General features: G+C 51.9%; 2 protein-coding genes across 4 annotated transcripts in view; both read left to right on the forward strand.

Annotated features, from left to right (window-relative positions):
* Positions 1-13,786, forward strand: part of PTDSS2 (phosphatidylserine synthase 2) — a 29,502-nt gene extending 15,716 nt beyond the window's left edge. For both annotated transcript variants that reach the window (XM_079307945.1, XM_079307946.1), the window contains exons 4-12: positions 1,769-1,836; positions 3,393-3,527; positions 4,342-4,392; positions 5,847-5,960; positions 6,575-6,693; positions 7,357-7,471; positions 9,090-9,235; positions 11,996-12,181; positions 12,941-13,786. In XM_079307945.1, the coding sequence (XP_079164071.1) occupies positions 1,769-1,836; positions 3,393-3,527; positions 4,342-4,392; positions 5,847-5,960; positions 6,575-6,693; positions 7,357-7,471; positions 9,090-9,235; positions 11,996-12,181; positions 12,941-13,085 (1,079 nt within the window). In that variant the 3' untranslated portion in view covers positions 13,086-13,786. The remainder of the gene's footprint in view (positions 1-1,768; positions 1,837-3,392; positions 3,528-4,341; positions 4,393-5,846; positions 5,961-6,574; positions 6,694-7,356; positions 7,472-9,089; positions 9,236-11,995; positions 12,182-12,940) is intronic.
* A 2,428-nt stretch (positions 13,787-16,214) lies between these two features.
* SYT12 (synaptotagmin 12) lies at positions 16,215-26,671 on the forward strand. Of its 2 annotated transcripts, XM_079307948.1 has the most exons (8): positions 16,215-16,780; positions 19,266-19,330; positions 20,525-20,718; positions 21,061-21,453; positions 24,181-24,396; positions 24,936-25,056; positions 25,208-25,341; positions 25,712-26,513. In XM_079307948.1, the coding sequence occupies exons 2-8, from the start codon at positions 19,294-19,296 to the stop codon at positions 25,883-25,885; spliced, it is 1,269 nt and encodes a 422-aa protein (XP_079164074.1). In that variant the 5' UTR covers positions 16,215-16,780; positions 19,266-19,293; the 3' UTR covers positions 25,886-26,513. The 2 variants fall into 2 exon arrangements, with proteins under 2 accessions (XP_079164074.1, XP_079164073.1); XM_079307947.1 differs by having other exon boundaries at positions 16,680-19,330; positions 25,712-26,671.
* The last annotated feature ends 836 nt before the right edge of the window (positions 26,672-27,507 follow it).

Here is a 27,507-nt window from a genome sequence, read left to right on the forward strand (position 1 = left end):
TATTTTTTTTCCTGTTTGGTTTTTCCTAAGCTGCATTCTGGAAGTACAAGCAGGTGAAAGCTGTCACAGAGCTCTGAGCTGCTCTTCTCCAAGCCAAACCTGCCTTTTTTATTTCCCAGAAGCATAAAATAGGTGATTCTGATTAAATGAATTTTGTGGAAGGTCCCACTTTCCACATTCTTTTAATGATGGTGTCAGAGACTGCTTTTAAAAATGTGTCAAGTTTGTTGGTATTTTTGGTTTAGATTTTTTTTCTTACTGTTTTTTTAAGAATTTTTTTCCTACTTGAGGCTGAACTGATAAAGACATGTTTTAGGAGAAAGCATCTGAGGAGCTCCATGGGGAGTTGATTTGGGGTTCTGAGCTGATAACTTTGTTTGTAAGCCTCTGTTGGTTTCATTCTTGTATCATTTATGCTTGGCCTTGCTTTGAACACCAAAGTGCCTACATTGCCTTGGAATTAACAGAGAGAAATTCTCAAGCCAGGCCTGAGGGTCTTGGTTTCCTGGCAAACCCTGTTGGGATTCCTCTCCATCACCCCCATGGACCTGAGGAAGGAGAGCTCCATTTATAACCAGGAAACACCTGAGGGCAGGTCTCATCCCAAGAATGGTGTGTCCTGTTTTTGGAATTTCAGTATCCACCCAGAATGTGTCAAGTTTTCCTGAATTCCCTTGTGTGGAATCTTTGGGTCTGTGTCTGTAGCCACCCTGGCTCTGCATCAGCCTCTCAGGGCAGGAAACAGGAACCCTGAGGGGGTTCAGAATCCACTGCATGGAACAGCACCTGGCTCTGGGATGGATCAGGAGCATGGATGAGCACAGAACCCCATCCAGGATGGCCTGTGACCCAAGGGCTGAGCCTGTCAGGAGAGCTGAAAGTGCAGACACTGTAATTTGGGCACCCTTTGCATTCAGGTGTCAGTGAGGTGTGTGCAGATCTGTAATCACACGTCTGGGGAGAGCTCTGAAGCAGCTGAGCTTTGCATGACATTTATTCTGGAGAGTGCCAGGTGATCTCAGGTGCATCCAGCACCTGCTGAACCTTTGGTCTGCTTATTTTTAATTTCATTCCAAATAAAAGTGAAATTCTCTTCAGGGTTTTGAATTATCTTCATGCTTTCTGCCCTGTGGGGACACGACCTTGTCCTCAGGCTGAAACCTGGGCTGCCAAACACAGCTCCAGCCTGATTTGGGTGTGTCTGGTATAGCCAAGGTTGGACAGGTCAGGTCACCTGGGAGCAGGGAGAAAGTACAGGAAGAGGATCAGGTTCTCCAAGACCTGCTGGAAAGCATTGCAGGTGGCACATTCCTTCTGCTTCCTGACTGCTGAGTTTGTTGGGTTGAAGTGTTCTGGGTCTGGATCCCTTCTCCCAGATCCAGGTCAGTGCCTGAGCAATTCCAGCAGACTTACACAGCAGCCTGTGTGGGAGTTGGGGATCCTTTCTGGTTGTGTCCCTGAGGGAGGGTGGGGAGCACTGTGCTTGGCAGCTGGGAATTATAATTCTGTGGTGGGAGCATGTCCTGGAATGGAATTGGTTTCCAGAGAAGCTGTGGCTGCCCATCCCTGGAAGTGTTCCAGGCAGGTTGGGCATGGGGCAACCTGGGACACTGGAAGGTGTCCCTGCCCATGGCAGGGGGTGAAATGAGATGGGCTTTCAGGTCCCTCCCAGTACAAGGCATTCCAGGATTCCATGATATTGAAATAAATGAATAATTAATGTATGGTTTGCTCCAAAGCTGCTGACATCCTCTGTTTCTCTCTGCAGCTTACTGGAGGTTTTGGCTGTGTGTCAGTGTGGTCTATGAGCTCTTCCTCATCTTCATCCTCTTCCAGGTGAGTGACTGACACCTCCAGCTCCTAAATGCCACTTCCATGTGGAGATCAACTCTATTGTAGTGGTTTTTTTTCCTGCTGACTACAGGAGTTGCTCATTTTTGTGAGATGGAATCATTAGGCTGTTTAATGAGACTATGAGGCTGAGGGAAATGATAATACAAAAATATTTCACCTGCTCTGACCTCCAGTCACCCTGTTGAAGTGATTTTAGATGAGCTGCTGTTTCATAGTCCAGTCTCTGCCCTGATGGGCTGTGTGTGACCTGGGGGGAATTCTCCTGGTTTCACCTTTGGAAATACCTTTCATCTGGAGTGACAGGTTCTTTGTGGGAGTTTTGCAATGAACCAAAACTTCACACCCATCTTTGTGTGGTGGCAGCTGCTGAGGAGGTTTTTCATATAAAGTCATACCCTTGGTGCTTCCAACTTAAACAGTTTTGCCATGTTCTTTTTTGACCATATTTTGCTATATTTTGTCTTCTAGTAAACTCAGGATTTCCCCCTGACTTTTAAAATTCTCAGAAGTTAAAATTAAATATTTTGAGACAATATACTCATCAGGCAGCTCTAAAAATAATTTTGAATGAGAAAAGGATGAGGAATGCTTTTTTTGTTTTTTTAAATGTGTTGCCTCTTAGAGGCCATGTGAGCTTGAAAAAAGTGGAGCTGGTCATCCTGGGTTTTTCTAGTTTTTTTTTCAGCCATCCTTGAGCATGATATTCCTGAGTAGTTGCAGTCAGACTGAGTAATTTTTATTGATTGTACTGGTGTAGTTCTGAATTCCAGGAGAAAAGCCTGGAATGGCTTTGCTTCCCTGTGGCAGCAAGTGGTGTCAGCAGAGATTTAGTGGTTAAGGAACTCCCTGCTGTTGCTCAGCTCTTTGCTAAAAATACATCATTGCCTTGCCCAGGTTGAAATAAGGTTAAATTCTGCTGAGTCTGCAGGTGGTTGGACTCCTGACAGCAGATCCAAGCTTGCTTGTGGCTGAAATTTGTCCCAGAGTTCATGTGACTTCAGCTGTTTATTCTATAATTTTATTATTACTCTATTAATTAATTTTGGCTTTGGACATCACAGGTTTTCCAGGGTCAAGCTGTGACCACACCACTGAGTGATTCTCTTGGGAAATCAATGCCCAGCAAATATGTGGCTGATTTAGTGACAGAGGAGTTCACATTCTGGTGATTTTGATGATTTCTTTTTGCTGTTTGCATGGGACCTTACTGGAAATGGTTTTTGGGAAGGATGAGCTATGTGAAGGTTCTGGGAAATATGAAGAGCACAGAGGAGTGGCTTGGAGTAAAGAGTTAAAGCTCACTGATTTTTCATCTTTAAGGTCATTCTGTAGCTGTTTTTTCCCCTTACTATTTAGGATTAGAGACTCCAAGTCAGGAGTGTGTGTTGGGTATTTCAAGGCCTGGCTTTTTTCCAAGAATTGTTCCACAGCAAATTTGAAAAAAGGTCAATTTGAAGATCAGTGTTGGCCTTAATTCTGATTGTGCCTTCTGTGTGTGAATCCTTCAGGGGGTCCTGTGTTTCTGTGTTCCCTTGCAGACTGTGCAGGATGGGAGGCAGTTCATGAAGTACATTGACCCCCATTTAGGGGTTCCTCTGCCAGAGAGAGACTATGGGGGAAACTGCCTGATTTATGACCCTGGCAATGGAACTGACCCCTTCCACAACATCTGGGTAAGGAACAAACTCACTAATGGCTTCTCTTGGGTAAAAGCTGCTTAATGGAACTCTTCAGAGTGCAGTTGTGAGTCTAGCTGAGTGCTGAATCAGAGCACAGCCTATGACTGACTCTTCAGCCTCTTTATTTCTCTTCTCTTGACTTTTCCTGTCCATCAGATGGAGGTGTGTTTCTCTGATCCAAATTACCTGATTGCCCAGGGCTGAACTGTTCAACAGCTCTTCTTTCTCAGCTCATTGCTGTGAAATTTTCCCCTCAGAGTCTCGATTTCTTTGTGTGCTTGAGGAGTCTTCTCCTCAGCCCCCCTGAGGCACAAAGCCCTAAAGCTGCACCACAGAATCCCAGAATGGTTTGGGATGGAAAGATGATGTAGCCCCATCCCCTGCCATGGGCAAGGACACCTTCCATAGTGCAGGTTGCTCCAACAGCACTTTTCTGAGTCCTAAAAGCCATCAGGTTTCCCACTGACAGAAGTTCAAGGAATGATGGAATGATGATTATTTACAGCTACCTGATTGTGTGGAGTGAGGAGCACCCAAATCCTTTGGGTCTGCCCTGTAAATCTTCAGTGCATCAAAAACTGGAATAACTGGGATCTTATTGAAGTAGAGGGAAAGGCACTATGCCCAGGGACTGGCAGGGCTGGTAAGATTTAAGAAGCTCTGCTGAATTCCTTCTTGCTGAAGGAATGCAAGTATTCATGTGTGAAAAACACCAGAAGTTTATTGCTGCATTTTTCTTGGAGAAAAAAAAAAAAAAATATATATATATATATAAGGCTATGACCTTCTCTCTCTCCTTGGTTTTCAGGACAAGCTGGATGGATTTGTTCCTGCTCACTTTTTTGGGTGGTACCTGAAGGTAAGAATGGCTCATTTCACCTTGAGGACTCTGCTCCTCTATTGCCAAAGCCTCAGTGCTGCTGCTTTTGTGGTGCCAAGCCTTGGCCACTTAAACCAGGCTGTTTGTAATACATGGAAATACATATCAATATGTGAAAAGCCTTTTTTCCCCTTTTGTTTCCTGTCTCCTCCCCTTTTAGGCCACCTCATTTTTCCAGAGCTTTGTTACATCAACAGGTTCCTTCCTCCCTCCACAGGGATTCATCCTGGGGTCAGATCAATAAAGAACTTAATTCCTCTAGCAACAGAAATGCTGGAATGACCTTTGGAAGTGGAGTGTGGGGCTGGCAGTGACACTGATATTCCCAAACACAGATGTTGCTGTTGCTGCTTTCCCAGCAGAATCAGATCAGGATTTTAAACTGTTGAATGGGCAGTGGTTTAATTTCTGTTATTTTTTAGTCAGTGTCAACTAACTGTGGAAGGAATTTCAGGTGTGCCTGTCTCTGGCAGAACATTCAACAGTGCTTTGCTAATTACTTTGGTCTAAATATTACCTTTTTTAACCCAAGCAGACTGATTAACTCAGGAGATTTTGTCCCCTGCAGATCTTGTTTGTGTTTGATATTTAAATAACAAACTGACAGCTTGACTGTTTTAAAAACAAGCTGGAACTGTTTGTTTGTATTTTTGTTTAAAAGTGCAGATATGTTCTGTGAGTAGTTTGGGGGATGCCTCAAAACCAGAGGTGAATTTGATGGGCATAGGGAGATCTGGACTTCAGCTTGTTCTGTTAAAGAACTGAATTCCAAAATTGAAAAACCTGAATGCTTTTCTTTGAAGAGAATTGCATTAGAACCTGGGCTGCCCAGCTGGAAGGAGACTGGCTGCTGGATTTCCTTTGGGCCATAGCATATTTTTCTCTTAAATATGTTAAATATTAACTAATTTCTCTATTAAAAGCTGGAAGCTGAATGTGTTGTCTCAATAAACAGAGATGGGCTTGTGTTTGGTTTTTTTCCCCCCAAATCTCCAAGCACCAGTATGGCAATATTGAGAATGAATGGGCCTCATTCATCCGAAATTATTGTGGCCTTGGAGTCGTTTAGAGCCCATAAAAGGCTCTGAAAAGCCTTTTCTGAGCACTGTTAGATGCTGCCTGTGGTGGTTGAGCACCCAGTAATTCTATGCATGTAACTAATTTCCCTCCTGCTGAATCCCATTTTACCAGAATTTATCATAATCTGCACTCCTGTGCTGGTTTTGGCTGGGGTGGAGGGGATTTTCTTCAGTGTCATTCCTGTCTCTTGTGCTGGTAGTGTTGATAAGTTGAGAGGCCTGTGAGCATTTCATCACATCATGAAAATAAAGCTGTCCTGAGTTTCCTGATCCTTTCTGGATACTGGAGACTAGAAGATCTACAGCTGTAGATGTTTTTTAGCAGCTGTTTAACAGACTTTTTTCTCCCTTCAGACTCTGATGATTCGGGACTGGTGGATGTGCATGATCATCAGTGTCATGTTTGAGTTCCTGGAGTACAGCCTGGAGCACCAGCTCCCAAACTTCAGTGAATGCTGGTGGGATCACGTATGTACTGCAGGGATCAGGGTCTGTTTGGGAAAACAGATTTTACAGGGAGGGCTGGGAAGTGGTGAGAGCTGAATTGTATCGCTGTGTGTGACTGCTCCTGTTGACTTTGTAACATGCTTGTCACTGTTTCTGTAATTTTGTGTGTTACAAACACTTGAACATGGTTCCTTTCACACCAGAAGGAGAATCTAAATCTGAACATTTTCAAATATTCAAAATGATGGTGCAAAGCAATAAAGCCCAAAATTCAGAGAAAGGCAAAACTTGGTGGGAATTTAAAGGGGCACCTTTTAAAGTTGTGTTTTATTTTCTTGTGAGGTCTGAGTTGGTGTCAGAGGGATCAGAATTCCATGCAGTGAGGCCACACAGCTCTGAAGCTGTGTTTGGATGGATTTTGGGAATGGCCCAAGCTTGAAATTATTTGCTCCATGGCTGCATTTTCAAAAATCAGTGCATTATTAGAGACCTCAAGCCAAGCTATTTAGCCTTCAGAAAACCTGTGGAATTAACACTGTCCCATTCCTTGGAATGCAGGGGTCTGCCTGTTGTGATTCCCTTTCCCAAGCTCTAGTGTTCCTTCCCCAGCATCATTCCTGTGTTTCTCCTTCCAGTGGATAATGGATGTGATCTTATGTAACGGGTTAGGAATTTACTGTGGGATGAAGACCTTGTCCTGGCTTTCCTTGAAAACCTACAAGTGGCAAGGACTCTGGAACATTCCAACCTACAAGTAAGTTGAGGAGGTGGGAGTTCCACAGGCACAGCACAAGGGTTGGGCATCTGTTCAAGAGCTTGGTTGTTCTGTTTGGGTTAATATGGATTAAAGAATTCCTGTGTGTTCAGGTGACTCCAGGATCCAGTGAATTATTGCTGCAGGGAGGTTTGTTGGAGGGTTTTATTCACCTTGTGAATGGGAATGTTGGAAATGCACCTTTGTGTCCCAAGCATCTCCTGGCTGGGAGTGAGGGCATGCTGTGGAAGTGAGCTGATTTGATGCAATGGTTTAAGAAGGTGCAGGAATCCAAGCTGCATCATACTCCCATTCACAGCAAGGATCTGTTTGGTCTTTTTGCATTCCCTAGTAACCAGAACTTCACAGGAACTGGGACACTGGAAATTAAAATTTAATAAATCCCTTGTAGTGTACCAGTAATGACCCATGGTAGTGTCTTTGCTGAGCAGAGCAGAACTGCTTGCAACAGTGTGTAGTATATTAAAGCTTAAATTGATAATTAAAATAACAAGCTCAGAGCTAATCTCATTAAGTTGTGATTTTAATGGAGTAAACAGAGGCATTTTGCATATCTGAACTGGTGTCTCAAACAGAAACTCTGGCAGATGCCTCTTGCCTGCTTTTCCTTCAAGCTGCAGTGGTTATTGTGCTTTTTTCCAGAGGCAAGATGAAGAGGATTGTGTTCCAGTTCACCCCGTACAGCTGGGTGAAGTTTGAGTGGAAGCCAGCATCCAGCCTGCGCAGGTGGCTCGCCGTCTGTGGCATCATCTTCGTGGTGAGGGCACCTCTCTGGCCCTTCTCTACCTCAGGTTGCAGCTCTGGGGGTGTTCCTGAAGCTGAGGCCAGGAGGGATCCCTCCCCAGTCCTGCAGAGCAGGGCTGTGTCTCTGGGAGTGGTGGCAGATTCACTGCAGAAAGGGTTGTCCTTGCTTCCTGCTCACTGTTGCTGGCAAAGGAGCAATATAAACTGGGTTCTTTGGGTGTCCAGCAGTTTGCTGTTCCCCAAAGCATTGGCTGTGGGTGAAAGTAGCTCAAATCCCTCAGTTTTATGCAGGTACAGGTCACATTACAGCTGGAAAGGGCTGTATCCGAGGCCTCAGGCTCCTCTGAGCTCAGTCCTGAAGCACAGATCTGCTTAAATCATTCAGTTCGCCTAGATTTTTCTTTTTTTTTTTTTTTTTTTTTTTTTTTTTTTTTTTTTTTTTTTTTTTTTTTTTTTTACATTTTACTGTACACACACCATCTGAGTGGGTGGAATTGCAGCATCTGAAATTCATTCCTGTGCCTGTGAAACTGAACTTGTCACCCATGTGAGACTGATAGGGAGGGTATCCTGGGCAGTTTAAATGCCTTTTTCCCACTTCTGCCCTTTTGTCAGCCACAGTATTTTGGCCTTTGTGCTGTCCATGGGATGTCATTTGGCTCTGTTCCGAGCAACTCAAACTTATCTCAACCCAGCAGCTGTGAAATTTAACTAAATCCATCCCTGTGGCACTTGTGGTGATCCAGGGGCACTGGGCATGAACCAGGTTCAGTGGCACAGGACAGAACTCTATTTTGCCAGAAAAAGCTCCCAGCACCTGATTCCTGCTGTAGGATATGTTGGCCAAGCTCACGTGGCACACCAGGCCTGCTTGGTGGGAGGACTAAAAGAGTATAAATAAAATAGAAGTTTCCCCAAAAGGTTGCTGTTTGCACCCTGAAGGAATTGGGGTTTGGGTGCTGCTGCAGCAGAGATCCCAGTGAATTTGTACTGGACTGTGGCATTATGTTTCTTTCAGCTGGTTCTAAGCAGCTTCAGGTTCTGGCTCACTCCTTGGGCTTCAGCAGTGCTTAATGCCCTTTGTTATCACTTCTTTTGAAGTGACAATCTGGTGTCTCTCTGCTCCCTTAAGCACACTGCCAGGGCAGCTGCTCGAGAGAACGTTTTGCTCTTAATTTATAATCAACTTTCCCAAGTTGGCTTGGAGGTTGAGTTTGCATAACAGAAAATAGAGCCCAGCCCAGCCCCCCAAGATGTGCAGCTCATGCCTCTTGTTATGGTAGGGCTCCCTCAGCTGGGTTTTAAAGGACAGGGAAAGGAAAAACTGTGCTTTTGGGATTTGTCCTCAAATCTCAAGAGTGTTTGTGCAGGTACTTTGGGCTCTTCGTTTGAAGTTCAAAAACTTGCTTGAAATTTGACAAGCAATTTTTTGCTTGTCCAGCTTTTTGTTGTGATTTCTAGTACCTCTTCTGACATAGAAAAATGTTTAAACACCCAGCTGGTTTTGGGTCAGTACTGATGGTTCACTTGGTGATACTGAGCAGGGCTGAGAAGTGCACAGGGAGAGAGGGGCATTCCAGGCTTCATCCAGTGGTATTCTCCAAGTGTAACTCCAATGTCCCTTCTCCCAGTTTTTATTGGCAGAGCTGAACACGTTTTACCTGAAGTTTGTGCTGTGGATGCCCCCTGAACACTACTTGGTGCTGCTACGCCTCGTGTTTTTTGTCAACGTGGGAGGAGTGGCCATGAGGGAGATCTACGACTTCATGGATGACCCGTAAGCCCCACCTCTCTGCCCTTCCCATCTCCAGCTCCACGTGCTTTGTTTTGAACTTGCTCCAGCTTGCTGGCATCCATCTCGGGCACCAGTTCAGCTTGTCAGGGACAAAACATCCCAAAGCATCTGCTTGGTGTTCCTTTGTTTTGGAGTACCACTCTCACGCCCCCTGGTCAGAGAGCAGCTGTTGCTAAGGGCACTGTGTGTGCTCTGTGTTAACCTCAGTGGCTGGTAAATGATCTCTCTGTGGAGAAGGGAGTGTGGAAATGAGCTGGAGTGCCCCTGGCTTGTGGGCAGAGGAGCACTGTGCTCCTGATTCCAGGCCAAGAGCCAGGAGCTGCAGTCCTTGGATGTGCCCTCTGAGGACACTGGGGCCCAGATTAAAAAAACATGGTTCTTAAAGGCACTTCTTTCCTTAAGCTGTCTTCCCCCTGGCTCTCTGGAGCTCTCCTGGCATCCTCTTGCAGGTCAGAGCCCTCAGTAGTAGGATGTGCTGCAGGTGAGGCACCACACACAGCAGTGCATGTACTTGAGACTGTTCCCACCTCAGCATCATATCTGTCCTCGCTGCTTTTGTTTCTGCAGACCATGAGAGAGCTGAGAAAGCTTTGTTCTCAAAATCACCTTTTCTTTTAATGTCACAACCTGCCTGAGCCCACATCCTCAGCCTAAGGCACCGCCTGGTTTCCAGGGGTGTTCATTGTCTGTTGCTGACCAAAAAAAGTGTCTGTGTTCAGAATTTAGGGTTCCAACATGGTCTGAAGATCAGTTTGCCTTGCAAGGCTTTGACTCCTAGAGCTGGGAAGAAGGGCCAGCCCACATTGCTTAGTCGGAATTCAGGACATTCCGCAGGGGCAGGATGCCCTGCCCTTGGTGTTGGACCTACTGGTTTGGGACGTGCCTCCAACTCACAGGTAAGAAGAGTCTCTGCCTCGCTGCAGAGCTCCTCTCCTTAGCACCATTCATCTTCTTGTGTTGGGGTTGGAAAAGCTCTTTTGCCCTCTGTTCAACCTCATGGCATAACACTGGATTTTGGGAGAGCCATCCTCATCCCTGGTTCTTTCCGTGAGCTGGAGCTGCTCATCCTGAGCTGCACGTCCCCATCACTGCCACCACCTTCCCTGCTGGGGGAGGTGACTGCCCCACATCCTGGGGTTCCTGGCTCTGCTTGATGCCCCCAGAGCTGACATCAGGCTGCTCCTGCAGAAGGGCAGAGCTGAGCACCCACTCTTACCTGGTACCTTCTCTGCAGAGGGTTTTGTGATTCCCTCCTGCATTCCAGGCCATCCAGGCAGAGAGGATCTGCTCCTATTTACCAGCTTCACTTTCACATCATTTCAAGCCAAGGATCCTTCAGGATTCTTCCCTTGGTGTTTTGTAGGGGAAAAGCAGGGCAAGCATGATTTGGTCCGTGGTTGTATTTTAAAAAGTCAGTGCTTTATTCCTGCTGGGAATGTACCAGAGACTCCCAACTTACATCACATAGGAAATCTTGCTTACCTTTTCCTTTTGGAAACTCTTAATGCTCAAAGATTGGAGTATTCCATTGCCCTTCCTTGGCAAAAATGTGGCTCTCTGCCTTGTCTGGTGATGATGGAATTGTCTGGGATGAACTGAGAGCTCTATTCATCCAGCCCTGCAATGTTGGGTCTAGAAAGCAGTGAAATTCCAACATGAAGAATTCTTTTTCCCATTCAGAATTCTGAGTATCCACTGGCAGTTCTGGGGCTCTGTTTGCAGAGCCTTGGGCTGAGCATGGTGACAGTGTAGTGCCTGGAATTGTGATAGTCCCAGAGGAGGGGTGAAACTTTCTCCAGCCCTCACACACCACATGCTGCCTCCAAGTTCCCAAGGACTGGATGTGTGAAGTGTTCCTGACCAGGAGTGTCTTGATGTGTTAGTAGCATTTGACCTAGTCACACATTCCTGATTGGAATCTTCCTGTCACCTCCAAGGAGTCTGCATCAAGGCTGTGAATTTTTCTCTCCTTCATCACAAGAACAATCTTTTGCATTTCTCCTGAGTATTAGGGCAGGAAACCATCTCTCTTCCTCAGCAGCCTTGGGGGCTGCCCAGTGCTTGTGTTGGGGTTATCTTTGATTCTGTTGTCAGGGAAGGGATGGCAGAGGAGGAAGCAGCCCAGCAGAGCAGAAAGCTGCCTTCATCATCCCTGCAGCTGAAATTCCCTGTGAGAGATCTGCTGCTTCTTTTCATCTCTCTGCATGTGGGTTAGGTCTGGTCTCTGACCATTTAATCTGTCACCACCTGGAGCAGTTGCTGCAGCTCTTTCATCTGAGCTGATCCAGGCAGGATACTGTTTAAGATGGAATGCACTCGTCCCCTCTGCATCAGCAATCACCTACACTTGATTTATTCCATATTTTTTCCCAGTGTATTTGGATGGTTTGGTGTTACTTGAACTACAAATTGGTGTCAAATGTGTCTCTGGGCCTCATGTGTGAGAAGCTCCTGTTTGGAGCCATACCCTGAACATCATCTGTTTTCAGGCTGGTCAGAGAATCGTTTACCTGGGAATGGGGACACTTCCCTGCATTGTGTGGTGATGAAGTTGAACTTCCCTTGCTTTTAGAGCCTCTGAGATGTCATCCTGCAGAGCCTAGTGCATGTGTGATCTGAGCTAGACTTACAGGACTGTGCAAAGCTGAATGAAGTCACTGCCCCAGCTGTCTTTTCGTGCAGATTTCTCCACATCCCTCATTGTACAGCAGTGAAGTGTTTTTGTCTGTGTTTCTCCTGCAGGAAGTTCCACAAGAAGCTGGGCCAGCAGGCCTGGCTGGTTGCTGCTATTACTGCCACAGAGTTCCTGATTGTGGTCAAGTACGATCCCTACACGCTCACCCTCTCCCTGCCCTTCTACATCACCCAGTGCTGGATCCTGGGGATTATCCTGGTGCTCACCTGGACAGCCTGGCGCTTCTTTATTCGGTGGGTGGAGCTGCATTTGGGGCTGGCCAGGGTTTTAGGAGGATCTGTTCAACCCCCATCCTCAAATGTGCTCCCTGGGACAGCCTGGGGAGAGAGCACAGTTCTCCTGGTGGGTGAAAGTTCTGAAATAAACAGGGAGTTCTCTGGGCCTGATCCTGGCAGTTTCCTGTCTGGATCGTGGAAAGCAGCTGCACAGGGCCTAAGGAATTAGCAGCCTTCCAGTATTGGAAGGGTCCCACAAGGAAATTGGAGATGGACTCTGAGTATCAGGGGCTGGAGGGACAGGACAAGGGGCAATGGCTCTGCACTGACAGAGCAGGGTTAGATGTGGTGTGGGGAAAAATGAGGGTGCTGAGGCCTGGCACAGGAGAAGCTGTGGCTGCCCCATCCCTGGAGTGTCCAAGGCCAGGTTGGGTGGAGCAGCCTGGGCTAGTGGAAGGTGTCCCTGGCCATGGCAGGGGGTGGAATGGGATGGGCTTTAGGATCCCTTTCAACCCAAACCATTCCACGATTGTTTGAGATGCAGTGCTGTGCAGAGAGAGCAGCACTGGCTGCTCCTGCAGGATTAGCTGCTCTGGCAGAGGTGGGAAGAGCCAGGCCACCAGCCAGAAACACAAACTGCCAGTGAATCAATGCCATCAGCAATTGTAGGAATGCCCAGCCAGAGGCTCCAGTGAGTTGTTATCCCCAGGAAGCTCTGTGCAGAGCATCCCTTGCCGTTCTTCCCGCAGGCTCAGCTGTGTGCTGTGTGTGTTGCAGGGACATCACCCTGCGGTACAAGGAGATCCGGCGGCAGAAGCAGGAGCACAGGCACGAGAGGGACAAATGCCTGAGCAACGGGGATGGACACCCAGCCCTGCTGGAAGAGCCCAACGGGAACAAACTGCGGGAGAGGAAGCTCTGAGCGCGGACACGGCGCTGACAGGAACTCGTGGTGCACAGTCCCACCCTTACCCTACCTAACTCCTAATTGTCATTGTTAGTTCCGGCGTGTGGGGGTCCTCTCGGGGGAGGATGGCGCTGACACAGCCCCTCTCTCCTGGTGTCACCTGGGCAGGGCTGGAGGAAGGCTGTGTGTGGAGGGAGGTCAGCCTGACCCCGCCTGGGGCGGGGCCTCTTCCTCGGAGCCAGGAGTGGAGGTGGGGCTCAGAGCACGGCACCAGGGATCTGCTGCTCCACTCCCAGGGAACTGAGAGCCCCGTGGGGCCTTTGGGCATTAGGAACACTTGTTTCGGAGCGTACAGAGACCAGGCATGGGAAAGGAATTGTGTTCTTCCTGCTGGAACTACCTGGAGCTGTGGAGGAGGATTGGGTGAAGCGTCAGCGAGGTGACGGGGACACGGGGACGTGTGGCCGAGCTGCGTTCCTTGCACAGGATGTACCACACTACACTGCTGATCCAGCCCCTCCACAGGGCATCCCACTGACTTCCAACGTCCCCGGCACGTGGGTGCTGGGTCCCAGCTCCGGGGAGACAGACAGCTGCTCCTTAGTCTTATTTCTAATTTCTCTCTTAGTCTCGGTCATCTCTTAAATGTAAGGGAAGGTGAATTGAGAAAGGTCAAACTGCCTTCGCTCTGCGGAGTAAAATGTGTCACAAGCAGACACTGGGAGTGTCCGTCGGTCTGGAGTTCTTTGCTTTGTCCTCGGCTGGGTTTGTGTCCTCACCGCAGGGGTTTGCTCTGGGCTCTGGCAGAGCTCTGTCACTGCCCTGTTCCTTCCAGGATGGCTCCAGAGTGAGGGCTTTCTGGGAAAGCTGGTGCCTGCAGTGTCACAGCCCCATCTGTGTCCCCAGTGCCAGCAGCAGGCCCAGGCCGAGCACGTCCCTGGCACGGCACAGCCGGGTGCATCTGAGCCAGGCAGTGTTCCTGCTGGTGACTCAGCATCCCGGAAGGGAGCTGGAAGCCTGGGCTGCTTTGTTTCCCCAGGTCATTATTCCAAATGGGAGAGCTCCACTGATCCACATGGATTCTGTATCCTGTGCTCCGAGCCCTTGCGTGGCTGTCCCGGGCACTGACGTCGCCCTGTCACTGCTTAATCCAATCTGGCTGGTTTTTCAGGGAGGTGTTTATCCAGAAGAAAATGACACAAGCACCACAGTACAATTCCAAGAGTGCAGCCCCAAACTTTGGTAGTGGCAGGAGGTTGCTGCCCAGCACACATCTGGGTTTTTACTCTGGTTTGGTCTTGTATGGGAATGACAGCCAACATCCCCAGCTTTAGTGTCTCAAATACTTTCCACCTATACAAAGTGAGTCTGGAAGTTGGGAATCCTCAGCTGGGGAGGTGGCCAGGTGGCTGCACCCCCCTCCCACCAAAGGGCCACTTACCTGCACTGGCAACACCTGGTGAGGAATATCCAGAAAGATGTGGGAGCTTTGGCCTCATACATGAACCACCAACTCATCTGTCTGCATCCAAGGGATCCCAGGGATAGTCTGGATCCTGTCCATGTAGTTCTGTGTGCTAGTTGGTCCTTTGGGACAATGTGTGCCTGTGGTCCTGCCTTGTCACCTCACACACAGAGCCAGGGGGCTGAGGGGGCTCGTGCTGTGTCCCTTCCAGCACACAGGATGGGTGGATGGATGCTGGGCCTTGAGGTAAGGAATGTGTCCAGGTTTTCAGGAAAAGCTGGGCTCTGGTCACTGCAAACTCACCTGGATTTAGGAATCCTTTTGTGATCATGTCAGAGCAGTGCTCAAATCTGCCTCATAGGGAGGAGATGGAAGGAAGCCCAGAGTCCTCGTGGGAATAACATCTGGCATGGCCTAGAATGGGACCCTCCCAGTGGAGAGGGCAGAGGTGGCTGGCTCCTGCTTCCACACAGGAGAGTCCAGCTCACCTGGAGCAGGTCTCCCACCTGTGGGCACATCCATTTCATGGAACTCAGCCAAAGGTAAGTGTTTGCTTTAAAAAGGAGGGGATTTTAGTAGGTGAGTTGTCTATGTGAGGCTGCCCAGCTTGGAGATTTCCAAACCTCAGCCTGATCCAATCCCATCTGGAAACAGCTCTGGGTCACTTTTGCCCAGTCTGGAGTGGTGAGCCCTGAGGTGCCCTGCTGGAGGATGCTGGGTCCCAGGCTGTCCTGTAGAGGGACATCTTGCCACATCCCTGGGGAGCCAGAGGAGTTTTGGGAAATGGGGAAGGACCATGGCCTGCTCTTTTCCAGCTGTACCCAGAGGAAGAGCCAGGAAACTTCATGGAAAGGAGCCTTGGCAGCTCTCCTATCCAGGCAGTGTTTTTGGTACAGTCAAAACTTGCTGTGTTTTCTCTCTGAAAAAACAACTTCCTACCAGGAGTATGATGGGAGCATCTCTCGGTTGTCCTCCCTGGATCTTTCCAGAGCAGGGAGCCTGCAGCCAGCATAGAGTGTCCCTGTGACTGAATGTAGGTGTTCCTGGGAATTACAGGTCCTCTGGAATGTCACACTGCTCTGTGGCCCCTGACCCCACTTTTTCTCAGGTTGTGTGGGTGTTTTTCTCCACAAAATTGCAATTATTCCATTTTCTCCAAGCGAAGTGTTTCCCCTGATGTCTGAAATTTCTCCTTGCTGCTTATGCCTGACTTTAAAGTGAGGTGGCTGAAGCCATGGATGGATATGAAGGCAAGGAAAGGGAAGATCCCACAGGAGGGTTGTGAAGGCACAGTTTTTCTTTTCAATGGTCATGGTGTGGTGGGCATGGAGCCAAACTATCCAAGGGGTTTTTGAGGCCACATCCCAAAAGGTTCCACTTTCTGCTGCAGAGGGAGAGGATCTGATGTTTTTTCTTAGGAACCCCCAAAGCCAAGACCTTGTTGGACAGCCCCAGGTGTGCCAGTGGCCAGGAGGGACACACAGCTGGAAGAGAGCCCAAGGATTCGGCTGATCCAGAGATTCCAAGGGGCTCTGCACCCTCAGAGGAACAAGGGGAGAGAAACACTCGTCAGGGTCCGTGGGGAGGAGCAGCTGGAGAGATGCGATGGGATGGAGCAGGGAGTCCCTGGGAAGTGGGATCTGGGGATTTGGGCAAGCACACAGCAGAGGGTCTGGGGTGAGGGATCCGGCATTGTCCCTCCTCACTCCTGGCTGGGATTTGGGGCGCGTTTGCAAAGGTTTGTTGGTTTGTTTGGGTTTTTTTTATGGCAAGCTCGTCAGGAGCGCTGGGATCGTGGCAGGCCAACCAGAGTGAGAGCCCCGGGGTCCGCAGGCTGTGCCGGGGCCCGGGGAGGGTCCGGAAGGCGCAGAGACCGCCCAGCTCATGGCACGGATGAGCGGCGGCTCCGCCCCGGGCTGGGCTGGGCGAGGAGCGGAGCCGCTCCCGGTCCCGCAGCTCCGGGCAGCATCCCGGCTCCGGGGGACATCCCGCATCCCGGGGCTGGGCTCTGCACCCGCGGGCACCCCCGGGCAGCGGCGGGGCTCGGCCCGCTCCCCGCGGCCGGGAAGCGGCCCGGGCTGGGGGAGACCCGTGGAGCCCGGGGCTGAGCTCGGGACCCCCGGGGGCTCTGCCCGAGCCCGGGGGTCGCAGGGCCCCCCCTCCGCCGTGGGAGCGGACACAGCTCGGCGGATGCCGGGGCCGCCCGGGGCTCCCCGCGGATCCCTGAGGATTTGTAGCTGTCCAGGTAAAGCGCGGGGTCGCCGGTTTGGGTGGGATGCGAGGGCGATGGGTGAGAGCAGAGCCCAAATCCTTCTGTTTCGGCAAGTTTGGGATGCGCCTTTATTCGTGCCAGGAGCAAACTCCATCCCGGTTCCGTGCCCTGCGGATGGAGGCCAGGCAGGGCTGGAGAGGAGGGAAGGGGCAGAGCAGCGCTGCAGGACCGGCACCAGCGCTGAGCTGAGTCCAGCCGGGCTCAGCACACCGGCCACGGCTGCCTGGGGCAGGACAGCGAGGGAGGATGAGCATGCAGATCGCTGGAACTTGGATTGGGATGTTTGTGGGCTGCAGTGTGCTCAGGGGGGGTCATAGCCAGGTGCTTTGGGACCAGCAGTTGGGGTTTCAGTGCCTTTGGCCTTGGCAGCAGTGAGGTGACAACCCCATGAAGGCTGGGGACCCCCTTTTCCAGGTGGCTTTGATGCTGTTTTTCTCTCCCTCGTTGAGCTGTTTTATTGTCCCTCCAAGCAGGAAAAGGGACCTGAGCTCTGCAGCAGCTCCCAAGGAAAATGAAGCTGCCCTGACCCCAGCATTGAGGTGTTGGGATGGGTGGAGAGGGCTCTGCACCCCAAACCTGGGGCTCTTCACCCCTTTCTGGGTCTCTGCACCCCAAACCTGGGGCTCTGCAGCCTGATCTTGGGGCCCGTGGGTGAAAAATCCATCAATCCCTGTGGTGCCAGGAGTGGGAGAGCAGAGCCCCTTACCTTCTCTCAGGCTTGATTTCCCAGGGATTTGAGCAGCAGGTCAGGGGGATGTCAGAGCAGCTCCATGCAATGCTCCAGGGAAGAGCTTAGTTAACAGAAAAAAAGCCATAAATCCTTCCCTGAGCACCTCCACCCCCGTTTCCTCGCTCAGGAGAGATTGATGCTGTTTTCCTAATAGGAAAATACCTCTGGGTTTCATCCCAGTGCTGAGCACTGCAGTCTCTTTCCAGGTGATGCCTTGGAAATCTGCTTAACTCACTGCTTAGAGCTCATTAGAGAGGGAGGTTTTGGGGACAGAAGCTCTGAAAGGAAAGAAAAATTAGAAATTCCTTCTAATTTCCAGAAGAAATTGGGAAGAGATGGAGGGAGTTTAAAGAGGATGCTTGTCCTCTTGCAGGGAAAGTCAGTCCTGAAAACTTTGTTATTTTCATATTAAAAATAATTGGGAAGCAGGAAGAGGAACACAGCACCTTGCTTGGACATGGGAGTTTTTCAGGGCATAAGAAGAGGCAGTTTAGGATAAATCTCCATCATGTTGCTTTGTTAAGATGCCAATTTTCAGCAAAGTGGACCTTGAGCTGAGCTCAGCCCATAAAATGAGCTCCGCACGTTCTCAGCCAGGGTCGGACTGGTTTATCCACTGCACAGGGAGATTTGTGCCAGGGGGAGGAGGGTGGGGAGGAACTGGGCATCTCCCAGCCCCATCCCAGCATCCCTGTCACTCTGGGTTACATTTAGGGCTCCCCTTCCTCCTGCTACCCCAAGGATGTGCCCCTGCAGAGGGGGTCAGGCCAGCACAGCTGATATTCCATGCTGTGAAATTCCCACTTTTGCCTGTTACAATCCAAGCCTGGGTGGTTTTGGGGGAGTTGATCCCTAAAACCATCCAGTGCCTGAGGCTGTGAGCACCTAAGGGGAAGGTGAGGCCCCAATATTGCAGAACCATCTGTCCAGGACCAATCCAGCTCCCTGAGTGGGTTTTGGGAATTCTGGAGGGCTCTGAGGGAGGTGTGGGGGGTGCAGTGCTGAGGTTGGTTCCCCCTGGGGTTCTGTGGGATCCCACAGCTCTCCCTGGTCTGTGATTCCTTGGCATGGATGCCAGGGAACAGGAGGTGCTGCTCAGTTCCCCTTGGATTTGCTTGTTGGGTGTTTTTGGGGATGCCAAACCTCCCTTTCCATAGCAGCAATAGCTTGGATAAATCCCCCTCAGCATCTGTGGTGCCTGGGATCTGCCTGGGAGAGCAGCTTCCTTTCGACTTGACTGGGAAAAACCCTTTTTGGGGGGAAGGCTTTCCTGCTGCAGGAGCTGATTCCTGGGGAACAACATCCCCTAAACCTTGCAGAGACCCCAAAATGAGGGAAAGGGGCTGCCCCTCTCGGCTGGGGCCAGGGCAAGAGCCTCGGGAGAGGTTGGGAAACTGCAGGAGGCAAAGGAATATTTCAGCTGGAAAGCAGCTTTGAGGACTCCTGGAGGGGGGATGTCCACACACAGAGATGTTGGGAATGTCGCCCGTTCAAAGGCTCCCGAGGTTAATCGAGCGGCTCTGCCCCTTCCCGAGCGTTCCTGTCGCTCCTTCAGCTCCTGCCTGGTGCCTGAGAGGCTTCAGCGCGTTTGCTCGGCTCCTGGAAGAGGAGCCAAGGCTGGGAGAGATGGAGGGGGAGCAGTGATGGAGCGTCCCTGCTGGAAAATCCCAAGGCATTCAATTTCGGAGTCCTTCCCTTCATCCTAACGCTGTCTCTCGTGCATTCCAGGCTGTCCCGCTCGCAGGGAGCGTTTGCCATGGACACTGGGCACGTAAGCAGATCCCGCTTCAGTGGTGAGTCCTCCCCAGGGAGCCCGGGAGGGTTTGGGGCAGAACTGCTGGCGCTCACACCGAGGTTCTTTTGGGGAAGGGTTGGCTGCTCCTCGCTGCTTTCCATCGGGAGAATTCTCTGCTCCACGTGCCCGCTGGGTTTTGTTTCAAAAAACAAGGGTAAAACCCTTAAAACCTCCCAAGTTTTCCAACATGGGTGCTCAGCCCTCGGAAACGAGCAGGAATGAGGGGGAAGCAGATTCCAGTTCAGCTGGGATTTGCTCTCGGAGTTCCTCAGAGGTGGGAGCCAGTAAAATATTTTAATTTTCGTTCCCAATTCTCCACCACAGCAGGAGCCTGAGAGCTCTGGCACGGGAAACCTCCAACTGCTTCCCGCAGCTTCCTTAGCCGGGATGCAGGGATGAAGCAGAGCCCTTTAAGGGTGCGGGTCGGGGTGGATGAGGCAGGACCCGGGTCCCATCCCAATATTTAACCTGTGGGCTGCTCCCGGGATGCGAATACTCAGCTCCTTCTGCTGTTGCCGCTGGAGGAGGGCTGGGGGGAGCAGCAGGTTGTCCCTGCGCTCGGATGCGATGTGGGAGTTCAGCCTGGCTTGGGGCTTTTTCCGGCTCCGAAGGAGGGAGCGCTGCGGCGGATGGTGCCGGAGGATGCCCGGCACTCTCCGGGATGAGGAATCCTCTCCTCGCCGCTTTGGCGGTGCCGCTCGGTGCCGGTTCGGTGCGGGAGTGATGGAGGCTGGTGCAATGCAGCAGGAACCGAGCCCGGCGCTCCCTCCCCGCTCGCTCCGGCGGCACCCGCGGGGCTCTGCCTCTTTCCAACAGCTTTTCCTTTGGTTTTTCCCTACTCCCGGCTTTTCCTGGCATCTCCAGGCAGCAGCTGAGCCGAGGGCGATGCAGATGTGCTCTGGGCATATCTATCAGCGGGGCAGAGGCACCTCGGGAGTGACACAGGCACTTCCCGCTGGGAAGCGGGGCTGGGACACAGGAGAACTTCATCTCCCGGGAAAGCCAAGCCTGCGCTGTCATTTTTTGGCTGGCAGAGCCTCTACCTGACTTGTTTGCAGCCCCCCGGGTGGGAGCAGCGGTTTATCCCCCCCTCGGCCCATCCCATCCCATCCTCGGAGCTTGGAGCCGAGGGAGCGGCCGAGGCTCATTCCCGGGATTGTGAGCGGCTCACGGAGCCCCCTGTTCCCCGCAGTGGCCTCCAGCCCGCCGCGCTGGGAGATCGGGCTCTACGCCGCCGGCGCCTTGGCGCTGCTGGGAATCGCAGCCATCAACCTGTGGAAGCTCTGGCGCTCCGGGAGCTACCCGGCCCCTTCCCCCTTCCCCAATTATGACTATCGGTACCTGGAGCAGAAGTACGGAGCGGCGTGCCCGGACATCAGGAGCAAGGTAAAGGGGGAAGGAAGCTGCGTTTGTCTCCTTCCCTTTGCAGCCCGCGGGATGCTGGAGGGGTGGGAATACCTGCTGGATCCCCCCGCGACAGCCTGGTGCTGTCGGAGCTTTTGGGAGCTGCGGGAAGCTCCGGGCTCGCTGCCGCGGCAGCTTGAGGCCAGGCAGGGGCCGGGATGCATCCAAGGAGGCGGCGGAGAAGCCCAGCTGTCCGGGATGGGATGGGATGGGATGGGATGGGATGGGATGGGATGGGATGGGATGGGATGGGATGGGATGGGATGGGATGGGATGGGATGGGATGGGATGGGATGGCAGCGCCTGCTTTCCTTTCCCTGGCAGCGAGGGCTGGTCCCGGGCACGCAGCGGGCGCCAGGTCGGAGCTCTTCGTCCCGCAGGAGCAGCCTGAGGGCAGAGGACACCTTGGAGAGCATCCAGGAGCTGGGCAGCCTGGAGCTGATGGGCAGAGAGCTGGGCCTGGCCCACTACGGCCCCCTGCGGAAATCCATCTCGGCCGACTCCCTCAACTCCATCTCGTCCATCGGGAACAACTTTGGGCAGGATTTCACGGTGGGGCAGGTGGAGGTGTCCATGGAGTACGACGGGAGGGCGGCCGCCCTGCACGTGACGCTGCTGCAGGGCAAGGACCTGCTGGAGAAGGAGGACGCGCGCTTCGAGTCCTGCTTCATGCGGATCAGCCTCCTCCCGGCAGAGCAGATCGTGGGCATCTCCCGGGTGAGCCCCTCATTCCCACCCAGAGCCCCCCACGGACTGCTCTACACAAACTCGGGGGTTGGGTGGCGGCGTCCCTTGGCCTCATTCCCAAGGCAGTGGTGGGGTTTGGGAGCAGGGAGCTCCAGGAGTGGCAGGATCAGAAATGGCTGGCACAGGGTTTGTGGGATATCAGCTCCCCCAGGGCAGTGACAGGGTTTGGAGTAGGGAGTCCAAGGCAGGATGTGGGTCTCTACTCCCCCACAGCAGTGACTGGATTTGGGAGAGAGCTCTGCACTGACACAGGATTTTGAGGGGTGTCCCAGGTGGGTTTGCACATCAGAGACCTGGCAGAGGCAGGAATGTCCCCCCCTTGGCTGGGATTTGGGCTGACTTTGTCATCTCTGAGCATGACTGGTGGCAAGTTTTCCTGCTTGACTGTCCCTGCTGTGGAAAGGACACTGTGGCATGTGCAGGAAGTGGCCTGGGGTGGGATTTGGGTGGCAGTGGCAGTTTGGGCTGGTGCTGCTGGTGTCTTGCCATGGCCCCACATTCCCCTCTCCTTCCCACAGCAGCCCTAACACTTTTCACTCCCCACAAAGGATGTGGCAGTGGAAAATCCATGTGGCAGTTCTGACAGCCACAACCAGAGTTGGATCTGGGGCAAAAACCTCTCTTTTTGAGTGCCTCAAAAGTTGCTTTTGGAAAGCAGGAGCCTCTGTTTTCTTCCAGCACCTGCTTTATTGCAGAGTCAGTTTGATCTAATCAGGATATTCCAGCAAGGAGTGGGAATTTTCACCCCAATAAGGCACCTCTCCACTGGGGTGGAGATGCTGCTCCATCCCCACAAACTGACTGCTGCCTCCTAAATATTTCCACAGTGCCCTTTTAGACCATTTTCCCATCCAAATCTCTGGCTCTTTATTTATGCTCTGGAGTTATTTATTATTTAGTGTCATTATTTATAATTCACCAGCACAATTTAGCTCCTTGGCTGCCCCAAGGCCATGGATGAAGGCCTAGCTGCTTTTTTTTCCCCCTCCAGTGCTTCTGGAGGGATTTTAAATAGCAGCTCCTGTTTGGTTGTACTTGATCCAGAGCTCCCAAAATACAGCGTGGGCTGCAGACAGACAGTCTGTAAAATCTGTAGGGCTATAAAATCTACTCTTCACACAGAGGAACTTCAATCCCCTGGGGACTCTGGAGGTTGGTGGAATCCAGTGGGAGAGCAGGAATGGCAGGTGCTGCCTTTGTGTCCTTCATCCCAGGGATGGAGCAGGGTTAGGAGCAGACTTAGACATGAGAGAGTCCTTGGGGGAGATGAGCCCTCTCCTGGGGGGCTTTTGGTGGAACAGCCCCACAGAGGGGTCCCTTCTCCCGAATTTGGGTGGCGTTGGGGAGTGGTGGATCCACTTTGCTCTGTGCTTTCCAAGGCTTCCATCCCTTGGGAAAAACCCCTGGTTTGCCTGTGATATCTTGGATGCTAAAACAGGGCTGGAGTAGGGGAAAATAAATCCCTAAACCCACGATTTCAGGGCATTTCCCCTTGGCCAGTTCTTTGGGATCTGCACCTGCAGGATGAACCACGGGAGCTGCTGCTGCCTCTGTTCCCAAGGAATAATGTGAACAGGAACAACATTAGCCTCATTCCCCCTGGGCACATTCAGGAGTTGGTTCTGCTTGGAGAAGAGCTTGGGGTCACACCTTGTACCATAAATCCTGTTGCCTGATATGGCCAAGCTGGATGAGCATCCACCCTCCCAGGGGTTTGGGATGTGTCTGAGAGTACTGGGGCAAGGCTGATTCTCTAATTAAAAGAATTAACACCCACTGGGGGAGGTCACAGCCCCGATTCTCACCCCAATGGCCGAGCAGTTGCTGTGGTCAGGTCGGCAATAAATCATCCCGATGGGATGGGGCGTGCCCTCCCTGCGCTCCTCGCAATTCCCCCGGGAATGCAGCTCAACTAAACCCCGGGAATTTCAGCCCCAAAATCCTAAAATTATCTCCCAAATCCTTGGAATTTTAAGACCCAAATCCTGTGAATTCCCGTCCCAAAATCCCAGGAATTCTGGCCCTAAAAACCTGGAAATTTTGGCCCCTAAATCCTGGAATACTCAGCCTGGAACCCTGGGAATTCCAGCCCCAAAATCCTGGGAATTTCAGCCCCAAAATCTTGGGAATTTTATGACTCAAACCCCAGGAATTCTGGCCCCAAAAACCTGGGGATTCCAAGATAGAACTCCCAGAATTTCAGCCTGAAAATCTTGGGATTTTTAGCCCCAAAATCCTGGGAATCGCAGCCACAGAACCCTGGGAATTTAAACCTTAAAATTCTGAAAAATTCAGCCCCCAAATCCTTGGATTTTAAGGACCCAAACCTTGGGAATTCCCGAAAATCGCCTCGAAAATCCCTGAAAAAAACCAAAAACAACAACCCCAAAACAAAAAAATCTCTGCAGAAAACTCAAAAAATCCCTGAAGGAAACACTGAAAACCCCCTTGCCAGAATTCCAACGGTTTGAGTCAAAAAGTTCCAAGGATTTTGGGGCTGAAATTCCCAGGGTTTTTGAGATGGAATTCTATGACTTCAAAGCTTGGAAGTCCCAGAGTTTTCACGCCAGAATTCCCAGAGTTTTGGGGCTGGAATTCCCAGGATTTTGGGGCTGAAATTCCCGGGGTTTAGGGCTGGGAATTCCAGGATTTTGAGAGTTCCAGTAGAGTTCCAGGGCTATCCCCCTCCCGCGGCAGATCCAGAGGAGCTCCTACTCGGTGGCATTCGACGAGCGCTTCTCGGTGCCGCTGGACCCGGCGGCGCTGGAGGAGAACAGCCTGCGCTTCTCCGTCTTCGGCGTGGACGAGGACGAGCGCAGCGTCAGCACGGGCGTGGCCGAGCTCAAACTCTCCGACCTGGAGCTGGCAGCGCGTCCCTTCACCGCCTGGCTCTACCTGCAGGACACCAACAAGGTGAGCAGGAGCGCCCTGTCTCCCCGCTGGCACAGCGGGATGTGTTTGCGTCCTCGGAGTTCGGGCGTTGTAGATGCTGGAGGAGTATTTAGGGAATTTTGTTTTTCACTTGGGGTGTTGAGGAAAATGGGGAGGAGAAAGGAAACAGCAGTAAAAATATAGGAAAAAGAAAAAAGAAGAATTCTGGAGGAAGTTCGAGTGGGGGTGGTTTAGTGGCAAAGCAAGGGGTTTCACTTTGAGTGCTCTGTTTTGTACTTGTAAGAGCTGATGGAACAGGCTCCAATCCTAAAGATTATAGTACTGACTAGTGAATTCACACATTAACAGAGTGAATTTACAAGAAATTTTCAATTATTTACCATGTTCACAGCTGATACCTAAGCGTACACCTACAACTACTTGCAGGCAATATGTTTTATAGTAACTTGGGGGGAGGGCAGGATTTATACTGGGAAAGAGTGGCCTGAGAGCTGCTCAGCAGAAGGAAACTTGCAGTGCTGGTGGGCAGTGAGGTGTGAACAGAGAGTTGTGTCCCACAGGCGGTGGACACGGTGGGGGAGATCCTGCTGTCCCTGAGCTACCTGCCCACGGCCGAGCGGCTCACGGTGGTGGTGGTCAAAGCCAAGAACCTCGTGTGGAGCAATGGCAAGGTGACTGCAGGTGAGCTAAGGGGGGCTTCTCCTGATTTATCCTGTTTGCTACATGGGAGTGGATACCTGTGAGGACAGAAAGGGTCCCCCCACTTTCTCCACATGGCCGGGGACACGTGTGACCGATCCCTTGGCTGATCCCTCTCCTGCCCTCCGAGCAGATCCCTTTGTCAAGGTGTACCTGCTGCAGGACGGGAGGAAGATCAGCAAGAAGAAGACGGCAGTGAAGAGGGGAGACACCAACCCCGTGTTCAACGAGGCCATGATCTTCTCCGTGCCCGCCATCGTGCTCCAGGTCAGGGGGAGCTGGGAATGGGGAGCACATCCCAGTGCTCCTCAAGCTCCCCAAACCCACCAGTGGAGAGCTCCCGGGGGTGTGGGGTTCTGGGAGCTGTGGGAGTTGTGCGTGTGTGGGTCTGGTTTGGGGTGGATGTGTGGAAATGGCTGCTGGAGGGGGAATGTGTGTGGGGGATTCTTGGGGAGGATGTGGATGTGTGTGTGGTACGTGGACAGGGGCAAAGATGGATTTAGGGGATGTGGGGGAAAGAGGGGGATGCGTAAGAGGGTGAGAGCACAGAGGGCTGTGTGGCGATGCAGGGATGTGTTGTCACATCCCCACGGAGAGGGCACTCCGGGTGTGTGTGGTGACAGCCCCGTGTCCCCAGGAGCTGTCCCTGCGCGTGACGGTGGCCGAGGGCGGCGAGGACGGGCGCGGGGACAACACGGGCCACGTGCTGATCGGGCCGGCGGCCAGCGGCATGGGCACCACGCACTGGAACCAGATGCTGGCCACGCTCCGCAAGCCCGTCTCCATGTGGCACCCGCTCCGCAGGAATTAGCCGCAGCCTGGGCACTCGCTGGCACCCGCGGGGCCGAGCGGCCCAAGACACCCGGAGCACGGACACAGCGGCTCCGTGGGCACAGCCGGGTCACCCCGGGCCAGAGCTGCCCAGGACAGGAGCCCAAACCGGACCAAAAGCAGGAGGAACCTCCCCAAACCGAGAGTTCCGCCTGCTCCCACCGGCCTCGGAACCTGTGGAACCCACAAATGTGGACTTTGAGCGAGGCAGAGGGGGGACTCCTTTGGAAGATGGTTTTTGGGTGGGAATCGTGAGGGGGGTGATCCTGAGAGGGTCTTTTGTAGTGACTTCGGTGCGCTGTGCCAGGGTTGGAATGTTTCCAGTGAGAATGGAAAAAGGGAGCAATAAGAGCAGAAAATCAATTGTTACATGCGGCTCCTCCTCCCATCTGTTCCCCCACACAGCAAATCCCCGCCTGTCTCCACTGCACAGGCAGGGATTGGTTTCCAGCCACTTGGGTTTGAGGTCAGATCCACGCTGGGAATCATCCCCTAAAGGTCCAGTAGGATCAGAGGCAGCTTTTCCCATCCCAGCTGCTTTTCCAACTTTTCCTCAGGACAGCATTGCAAATTCCTGCTCCTTCACACAACTCTCACTATGGGGCTGCTTTTTCCAGCCCCTAATCCTAATGACTTACCCTATAACTCATTTTATCCTAGACTTGGGCATAGAGAGAAACATCTTGGCCTTGTGACCCAAGGCAGGTGGGAAAGGTCCCAAATTTCATAATTTTTAAGCCCAACTCCTGTTTCAGGAGGAAGGGAAAGGAAAATCCTGTGTGGATCCTGTTTGCTGGTGGGGCTCTGGCACAAACCAGGTTTGGGATTTTTGGGGAGCTAATTCCCACTCTGGTTTGTGGAGGGTGATGGAGTCCCTCATGGCACAGGCTGGAGGGCAGAGGATGCACTGTGGCCACATCCCTCCTTGCCTGGGCCTTGGCTTTTCCCTGCCAGAAGGATGCTGGTGGAAAGCCAGGCTGGGAAATCTGGAGGTGTCTGGGGCACTGTGCCAGGAAACTGCCACCAAAGGATCAGCACAGGCTGGGATGTGGCTGCTGGGATGATCTGAGCAGGGAAAGAAGTGTGAATGAGCTATTTATGTGTTTTTCCCTGATTAAATATTAACTCCAAGCTGAGTTATCCCCTGAGCTGGTGGCACTTTTCCCATGTGTCCACCCTGACCTTCCCTTTGGGACATGGCTGTGATGTCCCTGTTCCACCATCCCCCTCTGCTCCAGCTCCTCCCACTCTCCACTCATTGATGCCCAGATTCCCATCTCCTACACTTCCTCCTCTCCACTTGTCCCTCCTGGAGCCTCCCTGTCCTGCTGCCAGGGGAGCCTGTGCTATCCCTCCATGGATGATGCACAGCAGCACCAGGGCATGAGACAAGGATGGAGGGGTTTGAAGAAAGAGGTTTTCTGAAGGATCAGGAAGTTTTTGTGGGAAGGTGTTCACAACCAGTTCTCACTCACAGACCATGAGGTTTGGGGGAAAATTTGCTTATTAGCTATCCCAGCCAAGTGTTTGGGAAGAGATGGACACAGAAATCCTTGGCTGTCCAGCTGCTCCTGCCAACTGCAGAGCTTTACTTGGGATGAG

Source organism: Erithacus rubecula (assembly GCF_903797595.1).
Source record: "Erithacus rubecula genome assembly, chromosome: 6".
Classification (NCBI taxonomy): Eukaryota; Metazoa; Chordata; class Aves; order Passeriformes; family Muscicapidae; genus Erithacus; species Erithacus rubecula.

Coding starts and splice junctions, on each gene's coding strand:
- SYT12 (XM_079307948.1), top strand. CDS start 19,294: ATGGACACTGGGCACGTAAGCAGATCCCGCTTCAGTG. Junction 19,331..20,524: donor AAGCAGATCCCGCTTCAGTG/GTGAGTCCTCCC, acceptor TGTTCCCCGCAG/TGGCCTCCAGCCCGCCGCGC. Junction 25,342..25,711: donor TGCCCGCCATCGTGCTCCAG/GTCAGGGGGAGC, acceptor CCGTGTCCCCAG/GAGCTGTCCCTGCGCGTGAC.